This window comes from Eucalyptus grandis, chromosome 9 (assembly GCF_016545825.1).
Source record: "Eucalyptus grandis isolate ANBG69807.140 chromosome 9, ASM1654582v1, whole genome shotgun sequence".
NCBI lineage: Eukaryota > Viridiplantae > Streptophyta > Magnoliopsida > Myrtales > Myrtaceae > Eucalyptus > Eucalyptus grandis.
In genome coordinates, this window is record NC_052620.1 from 9909734 (window position 1) to 9932164 (window position 22431).

At 38.8% G+C, this 22431-nt stretch overlaps 1 protein-coding gene across 1 annotated transcript; it reads right to left on the reverse strand.

Moving 5' to 3' along the window:
• Positions 1-7113: 7113 nt before the first annotated feature.
• LOC104429282 lies at positions 7114-18157 on the reverse strand. Its single transcript, XM_039302331.1, has 9 exons — positions 18056-18157; positions 17094-17252; positions 16738-16753; positions 11632-11852; positions 10482-10499; positions 8536-8597; positions 7868-7883; positions 7310-7559; positions 7114-7184 (listed from the first exon to the last, which is right to left on the reverse strand). Exons 1-9 carry the CDS (start codon positions 18155-18157, stop codon positions 7114-7116), a joined length of 915 nt encoding a protein of 304 aa, XP_039158265.1.
• Between the last annotated feature and the right edge of the window lie 4274 nt (positions 18158-22431).

Genomic DNA, 22431 nt, shown 5'->3' on the forward strand with positions numbered 1-22431 from the left:
TTGAGGACCGACCTGACCCGTGAGCTTGTGGAGTCCACTGCTTAGGTCAATAATGGTCTACCCCACCTGGTGCCTCATCGTTTCAAAGCATAGTACCTTCATAAGCCAGATGAGAGTCGGAAAGGTCCTATATGTGGTTTTGATGGGCCTCCCATCGGGACGGAAGAATGGGAGATAGGGCACCCTTTGGATCCTTATGGTGCTGTGGAGGATCCGGAGCCGAGGACTAGAGAGCGTGGAGTTTAGAATCTCCGTAGCCCCTTTTCGATCTAGACTTCTGTATATAGGTCTTTTGGTAGACTTTTGTATATAAACTCAGTTTGTTTATAAAGGTGTTTAGTTTGTTGTGATTGTCCTGCTTTCTTATCCCATGTTGTTTGTTGTCAGGGGTGTTTAATTCGCTTCCGCATGTGTAATAAAATGAATGGGTCGGCGACGCGTGCTGGGACGTCGCAAATTTTATCGACTATTAAGGAATGGACACGCTCTTGAGGATCGAGGTGTGACAAAGAGGGTGCCCAAATCCAAGCTTATCATATATCTAGTACGTCCATTTTCACTCAAAAACTTACTAATGAGTTTTTGAATCAATTAGGATATATTAACTGTTTTACATCATACAAATTCTCCAATGTGCATCCTAACAATCCCCTCTTCATGTGTGAACTCAGTGTTAAGTCTACCCCCATAATCCAAGCATCATTCTACATCAGGATATCTCACAATTTGAATCTCCATCAACACCCTACTTCATCTCAAAGTCCATCAATTAGGCCCATGTTACTACACCACAATGCCAGACTACGTTAGTGACTAGCTACCTTCATTGAAATATTCACTAAATACAATAGATTGGGGGCCCACCAATCAATTATCGACTTTGATACTACTTAATTAGGGGCACATAGCATAAGTTCAATATATTCACCATCACCAAGAGAGAGCTCAAGTTCAAACCCCCATTAACATATATAGTTGAACTCACATTCACTCAAAATCTAAGCCAATGAGTTTTCGGTCAACTTGGATATATTAACTGCTCTACACCACACCAATCTGATGTGAGACTTCTTTAACTCAACTCACATATGCATCCTAACATTTCTTCTCCCACTTGGTGAATTATTTACATGCTTCTTTAGACCCAACACAATTGTACACTATTCAAACTTTTATGACCTTGCTGCATTGGTAAAAAAATCTGCACTATTTATATGTGTGTCAATTTTCTCTAGCTTTATAACCTTCCATCTATTTTTTCTCGGATGAAGTGATATTGTATGTTGATGTGCTTTGTTCTTACAAGAAATCCAATATTCGCTCTTTCTTATATAAAATCAAGCTCTTTACACAATCTACGTAGCAGATCACCCCTTAGCAGCAAAAGTAGGGGTCATGTACTATGCCTAAATAGTAGATAAAGCAACCATGCCTTGCTTCTTACTCATCCAACTCATGACTCTTCCAAATAAGAAAACAACCTACCGATAGACCTCATGCTATCAATGTCATCACCCCAATTAGTATCCGCAAATCATATCAATTCTCCCACATGTTGTTTTAGTTTTTCATGCTTTCATAACATAACTCAAAGTTAGATGTATCACGAGAATAATGAAGTGCCCACTTTGTTGCCATCCAATGCTTTTTCCATGAAGTGGACATATATTTTCTCAATACTTCCACTTTTGCATACTAAACTAGTGCTATCTCTTCAACTTCCTCCTCAATCTTAGGACACTAGAGGCTAACAACTTGGAACTTGTGGGGTCCTCACTAACTTACATTATGCCATGTTGAACTTCTTGAACACATTTTCAATATATTTCTTCGAGATATATTCACCAAAAGTCTTAAGTTTTGTCATGAAATGTAACCGAGTTCTAAAATTTACAAAAGTACAATCAAGTTCTAAAACTTATCAAATTTATGCAATTAAGTCCTTTCTTAATACCATTGATTTCACTAATGGAAGATGCGAACGTGGTATTTTTAGAATTAATTTATATTCCTACGAGGCATTTTTAATTATTTTTATCCAATTTATATTTAAATTAGATTAAAAAACTAAAAAAGAAAACCCAAAATTTTATTTTTAAAAATAGAACTAAAAGAAAAAAATAGAGAACAACAAGCTAGTGATCCCTTCCCCTAGAAGGGTTGGCGACCCTACTAGGCCAGAGCAAGGGTGCTCCAATCTAGGTGATGCCAACCTTCTCCTAGGGTCAGCAAGGCTTGTCAAGATCTAGGCAAATGGGCAAAAAAGCTCGCCAGCCCCGAGCAAGCACTGGTGTCACCCTCACCTAGGCCTAGCAAGGGTCCCTTGCTTGGGCCCAGCAAGGCCTTACCAAGGGTGGGCAATGGTTGTTGGCCTCGATCAATGTTGGCGTTGCCCAAATTTGGGTGCCTAAGCCCAAGCTTGGTAAGGGTTGCCAGCTCTTGCTTAGGGTTGGCGAGAATGATCAACCACTACCGATCCCTCTAGCCATGGGGGTTGCAGTGAAAGTGCCCATTGGCAAGCCCTGCCATTTTCCTTCTTTTTTTTTAATATAGTTTTTTAAATAAATTTTAGCTTTTTTCTTTGAGCTTTTTAATCTATTTTAAAATTTTGAATAAAAATAATTTTAAAATGCCACATGGAAATAGAAATTAATTAAAAAAAATACCACATCAGCATCTTCCATTACTCAAATTGATAGTGTTAACGAAATGACTTATTGCATCAATTTGACAAGTTTTAGAATTTTATTACACTTTTTATAAATTTTAGAACCCAATTGCATTTTCATGATAAGTTTTAGAACTTCCAAAGTGAACACATCCCTATTTCTCCTAACTTAGCCACAACTTCTTATTCTCATGCTCTTTTTTTTTCTACATGCCCAAGATGAAGTTTGTTCAGCCTAGATCTTTCATCTCAAACTATTTTGCCAATAATCCTTTTACAATATTGATCATTCTTAAACCGTTCCTAACTAGCAACATATCATCAACATATAAGGTTAAGATAACAAAATCATCCTATAACCTCATCATGTAGGCACAATGATTAGCATCACAATGAACAAAGCCAAACTTCAAGACATAGGATTCGAATTTCTAGTACCACATTCTTGGAGATTGCTTCAGGCTATATAAAAATTTGTTCAGTTTGAAACAAAATCTTTTTTTCCCTTTAACCATAAACCCTTATGATTGCTTCAGGTAAATATCCTCTTTTCAAGTCACCATAGAGGAATGTTGTTTTCACATCAAACTGCTCTACCTCAAGATTGTATGTAGCTGCTACATATAAGACATGTGGAGTTCAATTTACTAGCACGTAAAAAGATCTCACTATAATCAACTCTGTCTATCTGTGAGTATTCCTTTGCAACCAAATGAGCTTGTATTGTTTTATTTCTCCATCTACAAAGATCATCTTCTTGAACATCCACTTGCAATCAATTGTCTTTTGATTGCAAGTAGTTTAACCAAACTCCACATTCTATTTGTATCCAGTGAATTCATTTAATCTTTCATGAAATTTTCCCACTTTTTGGCATCCTTCACACTTCTTGCTTCCTTGACGGTACTTGAATCATCATCCGTAACAGTCAAAGCACAATTCTCATTACTACTAAATAGGGTATACTTCTCAAGTGGTCTTCTCAGTCATGTAAACCTTTTAAGACCGGTTTTGATGGTGCTTCAACTTGAAACTCAATTTTAGAATCTACGGTGTCATCCACCTCGTTAGGCTCATTAGCTTCAAAATCTAAAGTTTATGTTTTGGCTTGTATAGTCTTTGTCTCTTCCTTCAAACCTACATCTACTTTAACCATCAATAGTTTTTTAGAAGCTTGTGGAAAAATCTGATTTGTCATAAATTCTCTAAACACCACATCCCTACTGTAGATGATATGTACAGTATCAGGGTTCCACAAGTTATACCTTTTGGCATCATCCTTGTACCCAATGAATATGCATTTCTTTGACTTACTCTTGAACTTGTTACTCTTTTCCTTTGGTACGCATATATATGCTTCACAGTCAAATACTCTAACATGGTATATGCATGGCTTCATCATGAACAATGCCTCGAATGGTGTCTGACTCATCAAAGCTAATGTGGGAGACATGTTCTTTAGATAGCACACTGTAGCCATTAGTCCCAGCCGATATTCAACTAATAAGCCTACACTACTTACCATACTGCTTGCCTTCTCCATGAGAAATGTATTAATCCTCTCTACCACCCCCATTGTGCTGAGGTAAATAGGGCATTCTCTTCTGCCTTGCAATGCCACTAGTCACACAGAATTGATCAAATTTCACTAAATAGAATACCCATCCATTGTCAAAGCAAAACTTTGATTTTTCCTATCAAACTAATTTTCCACCAAAGATTTGAACTCTCAAAAGTTTTCAAACACATTATCTTTCCTTTACAAGAAATACATCCACACATATTTAGAAAAATCATCGATAAAACAAATATAATACATTGAATTTCCAAATGATGCAATAGGTGTAAAAGCAAAGAAATCACTATGGATAAGATCCAAAATCCCTTTTGTTCCTCCTATGGATTTAAAAGATACTCAATTTTGTTTCCCATGTAAACAATTTTCACAAAATCCAAAACCTATTGAAGAACTCGAGATTCCATTTACCTTCTTCTTTGAGGAAAGAGTCATCGGTCCTTTCTCACCAATGTGACCCACTCTTGATGGCATAATATAGAAATATCTTCTTTCACCTCCTCTAAGATATAACTCGCACCATTGATCACTGTGCTTTCCAATAAATTCCACAATTTTCGATACCGTTTGTCTTTGGCGATTACCATAGATCCACATATTAGCTTGCATAAATATTGGTCACTAGTAAAAGTAATACCAACATCTTTCATGGTTCCCGTATAGGAATATGCATCACATCTGGAAGATTCTTGATTTTCCCATCTTTCATCCTCAACTTCACTTTTTCGTGATAAACAATATAAAACATCGTGTCATCTCCCATTCGCACTCTACCTCCCTGATGTGGCTCATAACAATTGAACTAATCTCTTTGAGGCATCATGTGGAAAGACACTCCAATGTCAATTATCCATGCACTACAGTCAACCTGAGATGAATTGTAGATGACATTCATGTCTCTCATGCTGTTGATATCATCCTTCTTTGTACTATAGCATGATGCCTCATCTCGCTACTCTAGACCCACACTTTTACTTCTACAATCCTTCTTCATGTGTTCAGGTTTTTTACACTTCTAACACGTTATTTTTTTTTATTTTTTTTTATTTTATAGATCTCTACTTTTAGATCTTCCTCCAAATATATTCCTGCCACCAAATCTAGATTTAGATCTTTCAAGTGTTCCTTCCTCTTAAGGAAAGATCCTCATTCATTGCATTATCGTAAAAGCTAAAGCCCAAAAGTTGGGGTCATGTTAGAAAATCTGAATGCCAAAAGTTATTGCATGGTCATACTACGTGGAATAATATCATTGGAACTATCACGGATACTATGACAAAAGGCAATTTTAGTCTCTTTGCTCAAAATGCTACAGGACATCATGCATGGTCAAAAAAAGGGTTAATATCTTGAAAAACCCCAAACTGGTACACCTGTGACAAATTTACCCCAAACTATTTTTTTGACCACCAAAAACCCCAAACTGGTATACTTTTGACAAATTTACCCTAAATTGGTACACTTGTGACAAATTTACCCTCTGTTAGTTTTAGTTAAATTTTCTTGTTAAATTATAAAGTTAAATAACACGTACCAATTGACCGGTATATCAATTTGAGATTTTACACTCTGTTTGTCATAGTTTATAATTTTTGTGATTTTTTTGGGGTATTAATCTAATTTTTCGGAGGGTATATTAGTCACAAATTTACCAATTTGGGATTTTTGTGATCGAATAAATTAATTTGGGGTAAATTTGTCATAAATGTACCAGTTTATGGTTTTTTATAATTAGTCGGGTAAATTTGTCACAGGTATACCAGTTTTGGGTTTTTCATGGTCAAAAAAATAGTTTGGGGTAAATTTGTCACAAGTGTACCAGTTTAGGGCTTTTTAAGGTATTAACCCTAAAAAAAACCTAAAAAAGGGTAATATCATAGGTAGCTTCTATAATCTTTTACAAGCATTCTCGACGAGACTTAGTTACGTAAACGTTTTGCCGAATTGGAAATTTCTTTTCTTCCAAACCAGCGTTGACCGTAACAATGGAGGCCCGTACACCCTTCTAATCTTTCTCTCTCGTTTAATTTTTAGTTTCCCTCTCGCCCTTCTCGGACTTAAATGGGAACCTCGCGAGACGTTGCTTCGGCAAGTCGCGCAGTCACATCTAGATCCATGGCCGTTGGGTAGTGAGTCGTGGCTATCGCGTCATGAGTCATGGCTATCACATCTAAACTCATAACAGCCCTGGCCCCTTAGTCATGGCCATCTCTCTCAGATCTCAGAGAGGGCCAACATGGAGGTCACATGCGTCATATCATAGACTGCCACCGGTGAGGCAATGACTGCCATCCGCCATGAGGTGGTGACTAACCTCAGCGTGGCTGCCATGGAATGAGACCCAACCAAAAGAGTCCTCCAAACCTATTGTGTTATTTCCAACATCTGCCATGGAGTCGCCAGTCAATAACATTTCCAACTTTGCAATTCACCAGCTACTAGCGCCTAATTCTTAGGATTTTTCCAAATATGAGTTCAGATAACTTACCACATATAAATTTAGTCATAAAATTAAAACACCAAATTAGAGTTAACACCAATCATTCGGAAAACGTATTTCAATTGGAAATCTAAATAAACGTGAGAAGGAAACTGTTGTACCAAAACTTAGATATCTTAAGTTAGAAACCAAATTATGCGTGGGACACCTAGAAGAAGAAGAAGAAGAAGATGCTCACGTTCAATTCTATTTAATTCTTAGTACTCATGATGGCATGACCCGCTTGATGAGCATGAGGAACTATAGAATGGAAACAAGATGGATCTTTATGAGAACGTCTTGAATCATCTGTTTGAGATTCCGGGCATTGCACCGGCACTTACAAGACCAATACGCCCACCCAAAAGTGGCCCGCCCATACACATTCTGCTAAGCCTTGGCAAATCTCCCCGAATCCTCCTTTGTTGCCCCGTTGAAGTCCAATGCCAAAGTCCATTCCCCTGGGAAACCCATTTTAGCTCATGAAGGTCATGACATGAATCTGCTCTCGTGTGCGCATCATGTGCACTTGTATATTCTACATAAGCATGTTCATATTGCTTTCTGACCACGTGTTAGAACTCACCAACAAAGCACAAGGGGCCGCTTGCTGTGGTTAATTTGCTTAGAGCTGAAGCTCTATTGTTATAGATGTAGTCAATGTTCTGCCGTAGATTCCACTGCTTAAACTTTGGATCACAAAGGTTGTAGTAATGCATGTCGATAACCACTCCACTCAAGCCTCCCACAAACTGAAGAAGCTCTTGAGCTGGTCCCAACCGGTTGGACAGGATCAAATAAGCATTCGGAGCGTACCTCACTGCCTCGCAACCTAACTAATAATATTTAATAAGATCATCCAACTTGACATCCAGGGCTTGAGGCTCCTTCATCAGCTTGATCACGACCAATGCCAGATGGTTGTTGTATCTACTTGACAATCATAAGTGAGCATGTTATAGAAAATTAAATTAGATCAGATCTAGCATGTTTTATATCAATAATAAGGAATCTGATTTGTCAAAATACTATGAGATATATGCCATGAGTGAATGTCCCAAGTAAGAACTCATTTCCTAAGCCTTTTGCTAGGAAGTCTATAAATTTCAGAGTGTCCTGGAGCAGCATGGAGATCAACTATTACCTTCATACCATATTTCCTATAACAAGAACATTCAATTATTCAAGGTTAGACTCACAAGATTCTTTCTAATTCAATGTGACTAATCAAATTTTCAATCTACGTTGCCCATGTAAAAGCCTTGTCCTAAACATTCAACGACCCTCCCACAAAAGGCTTTGAGTGTCTTATCTTATGCAAACGACCATCCTACCAAAATCCTCACAGCAACAAGATGTTTGTTTCCCATGAGTTGGAAATCCTACTCGGTAATGTAAGTGTTCCAGTGTTCCTACCAAGCATATTTGCTAATAGAATACCAATCTACTTAGGGGGTCCATGACAAACCAGAATTTCTGTTCCAGAAATAATTTTTCTATTCCAAACCTGTTTTTAGAATAGAAATCCGTTTGATAAACTTATTCCGTTTTTCTATTTCTGGAATAGATTTATATTTCAGAAATAGGTTTGGAATAGAAATCAAAAGTATAAATTTTATACTTCTCTCTATTTCTGGAATAGAAATGAGAAATAAAAAATTTTCTCATCGTTCGTCAACCGATCCTTCATCCGTTGCCGTCGACCACTGTCCGTCGATCGCCAGCCGCCCACCGGCCCTAGCTGCTGTTGGTAGCCGGCCGCCGCTGGCCCCCGCCTCCGTCGGTCGTCGGCCGCCACCGGTCGCCGGTCACCGGCCGCTGCCGCCACCGCAGCCATCGCCGTTTGTCACCGCTATCTGCCGATCCGCCGCCATCTGAAAGAAAGAAATTTTGTGTCGTTATCAAACGAATTTCTATTTTTAGAGTAGAAATTTTGTGTCGTTATCAACAGGTTATTTTTGCTTAGAAACTCTTCTAGAAATACAAATATAAAAATCTATTTCTGTTCCAGAAACTATTTTTGGAACAGAATGGCTGTCATGCGCGCCCCTAGTAACTATATCATATTACATATTCTCTTTTCCATTAATCAACTAAGGATTACTGATAAGAGTTTAGGTCAGAACTTGGGCTATAACCATTTGTTAATTGGTAAGAGTTTAGGTTAGTACTCGGGACACGTAATTGAAACCTTGTGACTTTTACAACAACCAAGAGTCGCTTATGAGTCAGGGATGCACAAACGTAAATAAAAACTTATCAATCACAGGTCAAATGCGCTAAAATCCCTAAAAGCTACCCGATAGGTTAGGTTGTACTAAAATCATGTTTGGTCGATTTAAACCACGAAATTGAATTCGGTTTCGAATTCAGACGTTCAAGCGTGTCACGATTCATTTTTAGGACGCCGTCTTATCTTTCAGAGAATTTTTGTCCAATTTTGTGGAAAATCAATTTCGGACAAAAACGGAAAAGAAATGGAAACTCGGATGGGAGGGGAATTGAGTGATATTGCTGCCCAAAAATGGTTAATTGTGGGAAATTAGATTCAAGAAAATATTTGGGGACAAAGAAGATGGGCATGAAGACTTTTGTGGCTTTGCAACGAGTGAATTAGGATATTTCCCTTGACTTTCTTACCCTTCCCTCTCCCTCTCCCCCTCTCTCTCTCTCTCTCTCTCATGCCCACCCCCCGCTTTAGCCGCCCACTTCTTCTTCTTCTTCTTCCCACGTCCCTTTTCCCCCAAATTCTTCATCCCCTTTCCTTGCTACAGCCACCAGCCCATCTCTCCATCCTTCATGCATGCTTAAACCCCCACAATCAGCAACCCATCTCCCCTCTAGCTTTATTTCTTCTTTGTTGCCTGTCACACCCCAATCATCTGAGCACGTGCCCATTCCTCACCTTGGTCGATTAATAGCGATGTCTCAGGACGCATCGCTAACCCTTTCATTTTAATACACATGCAGAAGCATATAAAATAATCTTCAGAAAATAAAATAATGGGATAGAAAAGTAAGGCCATATTTTCAAACTTGAAAACCATAACCACATTTTTATACAAGGCAACCCTCATAGTATATATTACAATACTATTAACAAGTCGGATCTATCACACATCAGATCACAACTCGAGTTTGCAAAACAGGTGGGGGTTTCAATCCTCATCCGGGTCATACTCTGGATCCTCCTCTAAATCCTCCTCTGGTTCCTCTTCAAGATCCTCCTCCTACTCAACAATGTCCCATTCCTCTTCGCTCCAGCTGGAGTCCATGGCTGAGTACACGGGAGTATCAAGGTCACCCTCGAGCTTAGGGTCTTTGGTATCGATCACTGCTCCGTCCTTGGGATTTGCAGTCCCCTTTTCGAATGCTACATCTAAGACATACAAAGGCATGTCACCTCGCTATGGGACCTCTCTTCGCCCATCATGGTAGTGATGATACCACGACCAATACTCATGGGGCACCAAGTCGTCTTTATCCACATCAACCTAGATGGTGAATTTCACCAAAACATACTATAGTCCTTCCGGTGGGGGTGTATCAGGAAGTGGTATCCTATCTCGGTGATCTCTTCGGGTATACCAAAATGCATGGGAGGACGAGGAGGTGGAGGTGCTGCCATCTAGGGACCTAAAATGTTGTCCCACAACGGGGTGAGACTATGTCTCAGCAAGTTCTACCCCCTGAGACCCGATTAGGAAGCCAATACACTCTAGAGGCTGCTTAAGCACAATACAAGTCAGAGGACTTACCTTGGCCTCAGTTCCATCCTGCAAATCAATGTCATTTACAAATGCCTCAAATCACAACAACCAATCAATTCACAGCATTAGATCAAATCATTGATCAATCGACCTAGTCAATTACATGTCACCACGACCTTCTCATGGTTGGCCCATTCAATACTATCTATAAGTCCACCATAATAGGACTACTCGCTCTAAGCTAATATATAGATAGTATAGCTCACACTAAGCCGATAAATAGTGTACTGCTCTCATTTAGCTGACATATCAAACCCTTGAGTTGATATAGTACACTAAAAATGCTCTCTCTAAGTTGATCACATTGCTCTCGCTAAGCTATAGGTATACTGCTCTCACTAAGCTGACATATCAGAGCCCGTAGGTTGATATAGCATACCGGTATATTGCTCACAATTTAAGTTGACATATTGCCCATAGGCTGATATAGTATACCATCCCGACCATTTAATCAATTCCTCATTTTTATCATACCTGATAAAAGTAGCCGTGTGTGGGTACACAGTCGGCCTTAACCAAAATATAATAATTTTACCTTTTGAACATCCCACCAGTTTCAACAGCTCATTACACATTTTTGGCGTTCTAAACTGACGCCCGGTAATTTTCCCATTAATTACCAAAATTAAATAATTTAGGAATAAAATCCATAAATCACCTTTAATTTAATTCATCACAAGTTAACACTCAAATAAATAAACAAACTGCACCACAATAATCAGCATAAAATTTCGGTCGTTGGCTATTCCAGCCTAATTTTTCGGAAAATATTAAATAAATGCAAATAAATTCGATTTAGGCCCGTAATGCATAATTGGAAGCCGAAACGAATTAGGAAAAATTCCAAGGTTCGTTCAATAAATACTAGAGACTATTCACTAGCTAATAGCACTAACCATTTGCTTAACATGCATTGATAATGCACTAATTTAATTGCTATACTCTAATCTATCCACCTAATCATACTTAATTAAATATAAACAATCCCTAAGCATCATTAATCGACTAAGCAGGGATTAGTGAGTAAAACCCATTTGTTTAACGAGCGGTTCGATGCAAAATGACGGGAACATCGTGGGGCTCGACTTTCCTCAAGGTGGGCCTAGCAATGGGCCTAGCAATCAAGGTTCGGGATTACCTCAAAACGGGCCTTGAAGCCGCTGGAAAACCCACTTTCCTGCTCTCTATTATGGGGGCGACCACCGGGCTGTGAAACAGCTCTTGGATTGGCGAAAGGTTGGAACGATGGCGTGAGGGAGGCGAACGTGCTCGAGCAGCGCTCGCGGGCGATGGTGCGGCAAGGCGGTGAACGGCGGCTCGACGTGGCGTCTTCGGTGGCGAGGGTTTCATGATTCTTCTCTGCGGGTTGTTGAAGCTTCCAAGGTGTAATAGAGAGGAAGGATGGGCTGGTCAACGGTCATAAGGGGAGATGAGAAGATGAGGGAGAAAGGGGGGCCACCTTGGCCAATTTTTCCATTCAATTCTCCCCTTGACCCATCCACCACCACCACCTATGTCTTCCTTGGCTGTCCTTCAGCCAACCATGCACACCTTAGGACACTTGAATTGGTCCATTTGGCTAGGCAAGGGGGGTGGAGCTACGAATTTGCCAAGCTTTGGCTTCAATTGGACTTGATCTCACTCCCAATTCAATCCCATTTGGCCTCAACAAATCCCGTTGTCGAGTCCTTGATCCAATCGATATTTTTCCTCACCAATTGAACCATCTTGTATCTCAATTTTGCAATCAAAAACATTACCGGCATTTTTCTGAACAAAACGACCTAAGACGACTTTTTCCCAAAAAGTCTCGGGTTGTAAAAAATTTTCCGAGACCGAGTCGACGTTCCTAGAATTTATTGTGACATGATAGAATCTTCAAATTATGAAATTAGATTCCAATTCGCAGTAAATTTCACTCAAGCGTGTTTTTAGCGTGATCTAAGCTACCGGGTAGTTTTCAAAAAAATTTAGTGTAAATAAACCGTGGTCGATTTTCTTCGAGCCACTATGAACCCATTCGACACATTGACGACTCTCAGTTGTCGTGAAAATCTCGAGGATTTGAATATGGATACAGGGTACCAAAACGATAGATAAATCAGTCTAGTGCTGGCTAACGAGAATTTTCCAATTTAGTGGTGTCACCAATAATTAGCCGCACATCTCAGTCGAACCGATCTATCTTTTGATTTCAAATCGATTTTATATCGTGTGCCGTAATGGCCTCTAAAGATGAGCACGATCGAAAAGTCGATTCCTGGTCAAATTTTCAAGTCTATTGCCTTCAAATTCCTTAATAGCTTCCTTAGATAGGCTAATTATCTCGAGAGTGATCAGCTCTGAGAATAGCTCTATAGGCGCGTCAATGAAATACCCGATTTATTCAATAGAAAACAAAACTAAAAATCTGGGATGTCACACTGCCATCATCCAACAGCCCACCAACGCCACACAAATCTTCAATGTCCAGCAACCCCACCCACCGAACAGCCACCATTCCCCTCACGCATCCACCATTTCATCTCCATCACCACCCACACGCCCCACATCCCATCTCCTCACACCAACAGCCAGCGACCCAACACCACCACTGCAAGCACCGTCCAACTTCACTCCAGCACCATCTATGCTGACCAGTAGCCACCGAAGCCTCCAAACATAACCATGTCCTTACTCGTGAGCTTGTGGGGTCGTTTTCAGCCACTGGTTGAACTACGTTTGAGTCACGGTAGACTCGGGTTCCCGTCGTCATCGCATTGCCATCACCATGAGCCCGCTGCCATCCTAATCCGGTGATTTAACTCTCTAATCCTTGATTATATTGTTAATTGCGCTTAGGGGGTTAGATTAGTGCTAATTAACTTAGTTAAATTAGTATTAAGTTAGACTAGCCTTAAGATGGATTATTTTTAATCTAGTTTGGTTATATTAGCCTTAAGATGGATTATTTTTAATCTAGTTTGGTTAGATTAGCCTTAAGATGGATTAGTATTGATCTAATTGGTTGGATTAGTAGTAATGAGTGTGATTTAAGTGTGATTTAGCTTGGTTTAGTGGATTTCTACCATATCAGTTTGCTGGACGCTCGCCACTTGCCATTTTTGTGGGGTAAAATGTGCTACGATTTTGAAATTACTTCCTTATTGAGAAATATTCTAAACATCTTCAACTATGATATATATTTTACTTAAAATTTTAGGAATTTAAAAGAATGAGATTTAAGTTTCGTTATTTGCAAACAAAATCTTGGATTGTTCTGCAAACAATGACCTTTGGTGTTCAAAGGATTTTGATCAACTCTTAGGGTTCTATTTTCGAAAGAGTTTCTTCACAAAAGTTGTTCATCACATCTTTTATTTTAACATAGTCAAATTTAGATCAAACGGACAATTTTTGGATCTCGAACCAAACTGATTTTGGAAAACAAAATTTCTAGACACGGACACAGTTTTTGTAACGGATTGAGTGATTTCCTTCTCTTAATATAGAAAGATTTGGGTCAAGGTGTTTTCACAAAAAATGTTTTTTTAAGTGTCTTTCAGAACATATTAAAATTTGAGAATTTTATGAGCTCATTTGATTATTTTTCTGAAATTAAACTTGGAGGCGTGCGAGTGGCTCGGTTTCTGTCGGTTAAGACCGGTTGTGGTTTTGTAGTTGCTATTGGTATCTGGCTTGCTAAGAAATGAATATGTTATGATTTGGTTGATGTTTGGCATGCTTAGAACTTATGGGTGATAATACGTGAATGGTTGTGCTATGGTGAATGTTTATTGGTAATGCAAAAGATGACTTTATGGGCTTTTAATTAGAAAATAATTAGGTGTCGGGTTAGACACCAAAAATTATTTGCTCATCAAAATAATGAGGTTTTAAACTAGGTGTGTGCAAAGTTTGACGGATTAATTTTGAGTACATGAGCACCTACGAATTTATTTCTAAAAGTTTTGAACATAAAAAAAAAAAAAAAAGGTTACTAGAAATTGTCTTCACAAAGGAGTGTTTGGAGAAGAAAATATAAAATAAATGAGGTGTCGGGTTAGGACGCCGAATTTTATGTGTTCAATAAAACGATGAGATTTTATACTAGATGCATACAAAGTTTGGCGAGTTAATTTCAAATACGTGACCCCGTATGAATTTATTTCTGAAAACTTTAAAGAAAAAAAGAGTTGCCAAGTTGATTTTAAAAATGGATTTTTGGTGTTCTTGGCTATATGATGGCATTATGCATGATTTTGATGGTTTCTATGTAATATGATATGCAATTGAGTGCTTGGTGGTGATTATTGGTTATTATTGCAAAACCCGATTTTATGGGTATTTAAATAGAAAAATACCAAGTGACAATTTTTTACACAAAAAATATTTTATGTACTATATAAAATCGTGGAATTTTGAAATGGGAGAGTATCATGTTTTATGGTTTTATTTGAATGTGTGACCACGCACAATTATTTTATCGGGATTTTTTAATATGAAGAAAATTGGCCAAATCTATTATTTGAAATTGAGGCATTTGAGTGCAAAGCACGATATTATTGGCTGAGTATGAATGTGCGTGTGGTCACTATCAAAACCCGTCCTGATGCGTTCACGCAAGACGATGCATGATTAAGTTCGGATGCCCCAAGTCAACGAATGACGGTCGCAATGGAGGCTGGGCCGATGCTCCTTTATGGAATGCCGTCTAGATGTAGATGTTGCCATGCCCGACGGAGTGGGACGATGCCCGATTATGCTGGATGACCACTAACTGTTGAGTTGGTCGTGGTCGTTAGGTCGTAATAAGTGGGATACGCCTTAGTGATTGAGATAACTACACCTGATTATGGGACAAAATTATGTGGCACGGAATGGGACACGTCATAACAGTTTAGCTATATAATTGGGACCCATGTGATTGTTTGAAAGATAAATTGAGGTGTTACAGCTATTACATATGTTTGTTGTATGCATATAATATATGTGATGAGCTAATGGGCAGGGAGATGCTTGAGGCGAGGTAAGTTTGTGTGTGATGTCTGTTTAGGCTGCTTCTGAGTGAATTCTCGTCCTAATCGGGGTTTAAGGTTTTGACTCGCTGAAATTTTATCTCACCCCGTTGTGGGCTAAACCTTTTTCAGGGCCATAGCATGAAGATCTGCTGAGTTCATATGTGGTGGGCGCGAGATGCGACACCTTGTGGTGGCCCCGCCATTAGTAAAGTTTAGGGTGACCCCGAGTCCCGAGGTAAGTTTGTGTGTGATGTCTGTTTAGGCTGCTTCGAGTGAATTCTCGTCCTAATCGGGGTTTAAGGTTTTGACTCGCTGAAATTTTATCTCACCCCGTTGTGGGCTAAACCTTTTAGGGCCATAGCATGAAGATCTGCTGAGTTCATATGTGGTGGGCGCGAGATGCGACACCTTGTGGTGGCCTTGCCATTAGTAAAGTTTAGGGTGACCCTGAGTCCTGAGGTCTTTTGAGAGGGTCGAGAGGAAGTGGCTGCTAAAGGGCTTGTAATTATTAGACTTCCTAGGGTCAACAGTTGGTAAGGAAATTGTTGTGTTTGGGAAATTGTTCCTTGTGTTTACTATCTCTAAAGTTTGGTTGTTGACTGGGTGTTGTATTTAATTCGTTTCTGCATGTGCTTAATTGAAAGATAAAAAAAAAAAGGGTCGACAACGCGTCCTAGGACGTTGCATTTTTAATCGATCGCTGAGGGATGTGCGCGTACCCGAGATTCGAGGCATGACAATGCACATGGATGACCACTTGGCTCAAGCCTCCCACAAACTGAAGGAGCTCTTGCAAGTCGGTAGGTCCCAACCGATTTGGACAAGATCACATAAGCACTTGAAGTGTGCCTCCTAACGCCTCATAATGTAACCAATAGTATTGAATGAGATCCTCCAACTTGACATGCAGAGCTCGAGGCTCATTCCTTAACTCAATCGCGACCAATGCCAGATGGCTGCCATATCTACTCGACATTTACAAATGAGCATGCTTTAGAAAATCAAATTAAGATCTAGCATATTTTATATCAATACCAAGGAATCCGATTCATTGAAATACTAATGTGATATATGTCATGAGTGACATATCCCAAGTGAGAATTTCCTAGACCTTGCTGCTAGAAAGTCTATACCTTTCAGAGTATCCTCAATGTAAGAGTCACCCCACTCCATATATCCATCTCTCGATGTGCTATGAGATTCCCTGTTTTGAGATCCCGGACAGCATGGAGATCAACAATTACCTTCAGACCATATTTCCTACAAAGAGAACATTCACTAGGTTAGACTTATAGGATTCTCTCAATTTTGATCACTACTGATCCAATTTTCTATCAGAGTTATTTGGATAAGATGTAAAAGCCTTGTCCAGTACATTCAGTGAGCCTCCCAGAAAAGGCTTCAGCGGTGTTGGATCATATGCCATCCACCATCCTACTGGAATCCTCACTTAGATGTTTGTTTGCCGTGAATTGGAAATCCTGCTCTGTAATGTAAGTGTTCCAATGATCCTGCCGAGCACAATTGTTAATATATAACCAATCTGCTTCGTCTCTGCATAATTACTACGTTCTTTCCTTGCCACCTAACTGAGGATTACCTGTAAGAGTTTTCCGGCAGTACTTGGGCCATAGCCAATTGTTATTTGGTATTCAACTTGCAAGCCTCCAACAGTGTTCATTTCGAAGACAGACGGGTCATTATCATCCCAACTCGTGCCTTCAGTATAATCTGCCATCACTTCTGTCAGTGACTTTACCTGATAATCCATGCACCGTTAAAGAAAATTACATCAATCAATGTGATTGTATCTATTTAATAAATCGTGGAATATTGCGATTTCTTCTACTATATTTAGTTGGGGAGTTTGCATGATTGAACGGAAATGCTTTTGTAGTCCAAAAGTTCATTTTGATTAAAGATTAAAGTAATGTTGTCGTGGAAATGACTGTCCCTTTCTTTTTATGACGCCTTTTTATCGCAACATGTGGATATATTATCTGTAGAGGATGTAGTATGTTGTCATATTGAATGGAGTGTCGCTGTTGTTTCTCAAACAAACTAAGGGTGTTCATCAAGTCCTCTCAAAATCTACAAAGTACAGAAGGTGTCCATGTTACATTCTGCAACGTCACAGAGAAGTATATGTTTGCGCGACTACCACGTGACAGTTTCATAGAAACACCGTGTACTGATGTTCATATGACATTGTTTCTTACGTTTGTCACAGTTTATATGGGTCTTCGTCTAATGTTAGGTTATAGGTGCTTTAAATCAATAACAGATAGCTCCGTGTAATTTCTGCAATGTACCTTATAATGTAAGCGAGGACTTCCAAAGTGTTGTGCTGTTCTGCACAACAACGGAGTCCTGCAAAATTTGAACTGTCGGAGTGAAGATATTTTGGTCAACCATGGGAGGACAAATCACCATCAAACAAGCCCTATTTGTCTTAACTGTTGACTTTTCAAACCAAGACACTGTCTCGGGCCAAAAAAAAAAAAAAAATCCAAGACACCGTCAAGATGTTGCATAGAGACTAGGAAATATGTCAAGGCATACACTCAGAGGGGGCAACGAAGCTGCAGACTGGTTTGCTAATGTCGGGATCTCGACGCGATTTAACGAAGGCAACAGCGACAGGGCGCAGGCTTTTAACGTCATGGACGCTTCAACGTGTCCTAGAATCTAATCTCTGACACCACCTTCCTCGTCACACACACACATACTGCCCAGTCTCTGTAGGTTTCACTGATATTTTCTTCATTTTCCCCTTTTGGCTTTCTAATCAGGATCAGAGCAAACTTAAAGTCAACAACAACACCCCCTAAAAGCAAATCTGACCCCCATCCCTTTTGCCCTGTCTTAGAGGTCTTGTCTCAATCACCACCATCTCCTTTTCAGTTTCGGTTCTCGCGTCGATTTGCGTGCTTATGTGGTCGTGAACTGGTGTGTATGATAAATTCCTGCAACCCCCAAAGAGGGGAGAAGAGAGAGAGGAGGGGAGGAGATGGACGCGCGTTCGAGAAGAGGCAGGGAGATGAGCCCGAACAGAGACAGGGCTTCCGTGCATCCTGGAGATCAGAGAACACAGCTCAGAAAAGTTCCGATTCACGTGCTACCTCACCCGAGAAGTTCACTTCACAAAGGTCTTTCTTCTTGCCAGTCACCAGCTTCATCTGAGAGGTTTCACCAAGAAATTTGTTGCAATTTTACACTGTTTATCTGTGGGGTTTTGCCCAAATAAACGGAGTGACGATCGTGGTACAGCGGAATTCATAGATACTTTACTAAGCAAGGATTCAAAACGAGCACGAGCGCGCCTAGACTGTACATTAAGACCCGAAGTAAGTCCGGCACTCCTATTGTAAAGTGAACAATGAAAAATGGATTCAAGAGTTCAAATGAGAAATAATGGCAACCTTCGATATGATGGATTTGGGCTTTGATGCGATGCTTATGAAATCGACCAAAATAAAGGAGTTTTTTGTCTCCCAAAAGAACTACGTAGAGAACTTCGTCAAGAAAAATAAGATGAATTATTTCCAAATGGTTGCAACATAACTTGCAACAAACGAGAAGCTGCGAAAAGAAAACGGGATAAAAGGCGAACGCTTCCTCTAGGGAAGCCTTTATATATTGTCTATCATATCTCACTACTACACCATGAGATATCTTGCACGCAACAAGTCCACCATCACACTTCATGCAGTGCCTAAGCCAAATTCATTTTAGAGATGCTAAAATAATTCAACTTATCTACGAGGAATAATGGACTATGGCATTTCATGTCGGCCAAGCGCAAATGCTCACTAGGCAAATTCAGGTGACAATAGTAAGAGTACTACTATTTACACATTCCCACTCTACGATGTTCTCATAGATTATTGCAACATAAATTTCGGGTGCACCACCTAAAATCAGGCTAATGGACTAGTAAGTCTAACTTAGCTCGGGCTCTCTCAAATCTATACCAATTCGTGACTTAGTTTAAGTTCTTAACATGTAATTGATTTTCAATTAGGAGTCACCACTAATCTATTTTTGGTAGGTCGATTAGAAACCCAAGTAAAATAATTGGAGAATTATTTTACTCCTACGAACCAGAGACTTTGGTTACGGGAACTTGATTACGCTAAATTTTTCTAACGCTCTTTCGGTACTTTTTTTTTTTAAAACATGTTTTGCAGGTAGCTTGAGTTGATTTTAATTTACTTTCCTAACATGTAGTGATCATGCAAGTGCGCAAACCACCAATTTAACACCCAAGAACGCAAAAAAAAAAAAAAAAAAAAAAATGCAGGACTTACCTCGTAGCAACAAAAGCACCCGCATTGTTAGATCGAATTCACATCAACATTCCTAAATATCATTTCTAATTAACACGCAATTTCTTTTTGTTTTCACTTATTTAATAAGAGTCATGCAATGCATGCCACTAATCTAACGTGAAATGATATGAAATGGCAATATGACCTAACCATATGACATAAATAAAATGCAGTCTATCTTAAAGAATGAAATTGATTTATTCTAAGGCAATTTTTTGGTATTTTTCATGAAATTCGAAATTATAAAAATGCGAAAATTATCTACCTAGTTTAAGATATATCTAATTTGTATTGGGAATGAGGTTAAGTCAAATCCCAATTTAAACTAGAATTTTATCCTAACATAGAAATCCCCGACTAAAAGGCAATCTATCTAAAAATGATATCTAAACTTATAATAAATTAAAAACTATTATCTAGAATGCAGTGACGTGCAAAGAATGCCCTAATTCTAGGTTTTCTTTTGTTTTTTAAAATAAAATTCGAAATTAAAATTGGCAAATAATTAAACATGCAATTTAAATTAATGACACAAAAATCTAACATCCTAAATTTATGCTTTTGGTATTTTTTTTATTTTTAAAAATTCGAAATAGTAAATTTCCTACCCTAAATATGCAAAAACCCTAAAACAAGAAATAAACCTAATCTAACTCACATTTTTTGGATTTTTTTATGAAAGCAAAATCAACTCAAATGACATTATGGCAAATCAGAGCAAGAAAAGATTGATATCCAAAAACTTGACGAACCATATCTCGTGTATGAGATCGGGTTGGCCAATTTTTAATAAATCACGAATATAATCTCAAGCGTGAAATCAGATTGGCAATTTTTCAAGCGATTGCGAGTCGAATTTCGGGGCACGAAAATCTCAATATTCTCTTTTTGTATTTTTTTCAAATATTTCATCTGAAACCTTCCTTTCCGCCCAAAATATGTCCCCCGATGTACATTACCTGAATATGTAAAAAATCTTAGCTGAATATGTGAAAAATCTCGCATCGTATCAACGCTCACCGTCAATTCAATAAAATAAAATAAATGCTCCTAAATTGTATGTTATGCAATTTTATTTTAGTTTTTTTGGGTAAAAACTAACGCATTTATTATGTAAAAATTTAGGTGTCAACATAGACATCCAAAAAGCAATACTTAGTAGCGCAGTCTAGTGTGGAAGTAATCACCAAGCTTTATGGCTTGGAAGAATACTAGAAGACGTCAAAAAAGCACAAACATAACTAAATTCGATGTTATGTGGGAAGTTCAAGATCGCTACTCTAAAAATTCAGTCTTTCACAAAAGAACTAAACATATCTCTATCAAATATCACTGCATACAAGAAGTACGAAAATCAAGTCATGAACATATTTAGTAAAAACCTTACAAAAAAAAAAAAAAAAAAAACATATTTAGTAAAATGCTGCCACAAGCCAAGTTCAAGACATTGAGACGTATGGTCAGAGCATCACAAAAATTGATCAATTGAGGAGTGTTAAATACTAGTCCAATTTAGAGTAGTCTAGATGTGCATGTGCATCAAGTTTACTTTCATATTTAAGAAATGTCTAGCTGAACGAAGCCGGCAGTAATTTTGGCTAAAGTAGGTGGAATCAAGTCTATAAACAGACTTAAGGGAAATGACTATTCTTGTGTATGAAAGGATCACGCCTCAACCATCGAGGAATAATGACTATTCTCCTCGTTTTCTTCAAGATATAGTAACACTTAATATTTAATCCGCTTAATACGAGTAAAGTGTCCATCCACATCAATAAGAACTATAAATGGAAACTTAACCGCTCGATGATCGCATCGCATTTTCACTAATATGTAATGTAAAGAAATTTTTGGGAGCGAGAATTCCTTTTTATGAACCTGAAATAAATATTCGATAATCCATATCGTTACTTGAAAGTGAGACAATTGGATTGCTCATTATGAAAATAACATGTGAGATTTCCAATTATGGTTCTAAATCAATGTCTCAGTACCGCCACATTATGAATATTGGTACATGTTAGAAGAAAGGCAAGTCTACAATGATCATGCGCAAGAATTTAGTACGCATACGTACACAAATGCGGTTGGCTTGGTCAATTTAGGGGAGATTATTATGTATTGTTGTCCCCCGCATGCCTTGAGCCGAATATAATAGGTGTGACCCACGTATAATAACCCACGTATGATGCAGGCCAACCACAAGAAAACCTCACCCAATCTTGTGATACACAAATATCTAATACAATTTTCCTTTTCTTGTCCCATCCTTGTTCCTCAAAGTCCACATGCATACACACTTGTGACATGATCCAAGGATGAGCATGATCCAAGACAGTCCAGATGATAGAGCCATGTTCCATACACAAGCTAGTGCACGAACTGGCCCTTGAGTGACCCACGAGTGATCCGTGATCAACGCAAGAGTTGGCCCATGCACAATATAGGACAAGCCTATGACCGTTCAGTTCCTTATGTCAGGCGATCCTTTGGGGTCTCCATAGACTAATCTTGCAGACCCATGGCAAGCATCCATTGGGCTTCCCTGTGCCCTAGGATCTCTTGAGCTGCATGTAGCTTTATAATGATTGTACATATTTGAATACG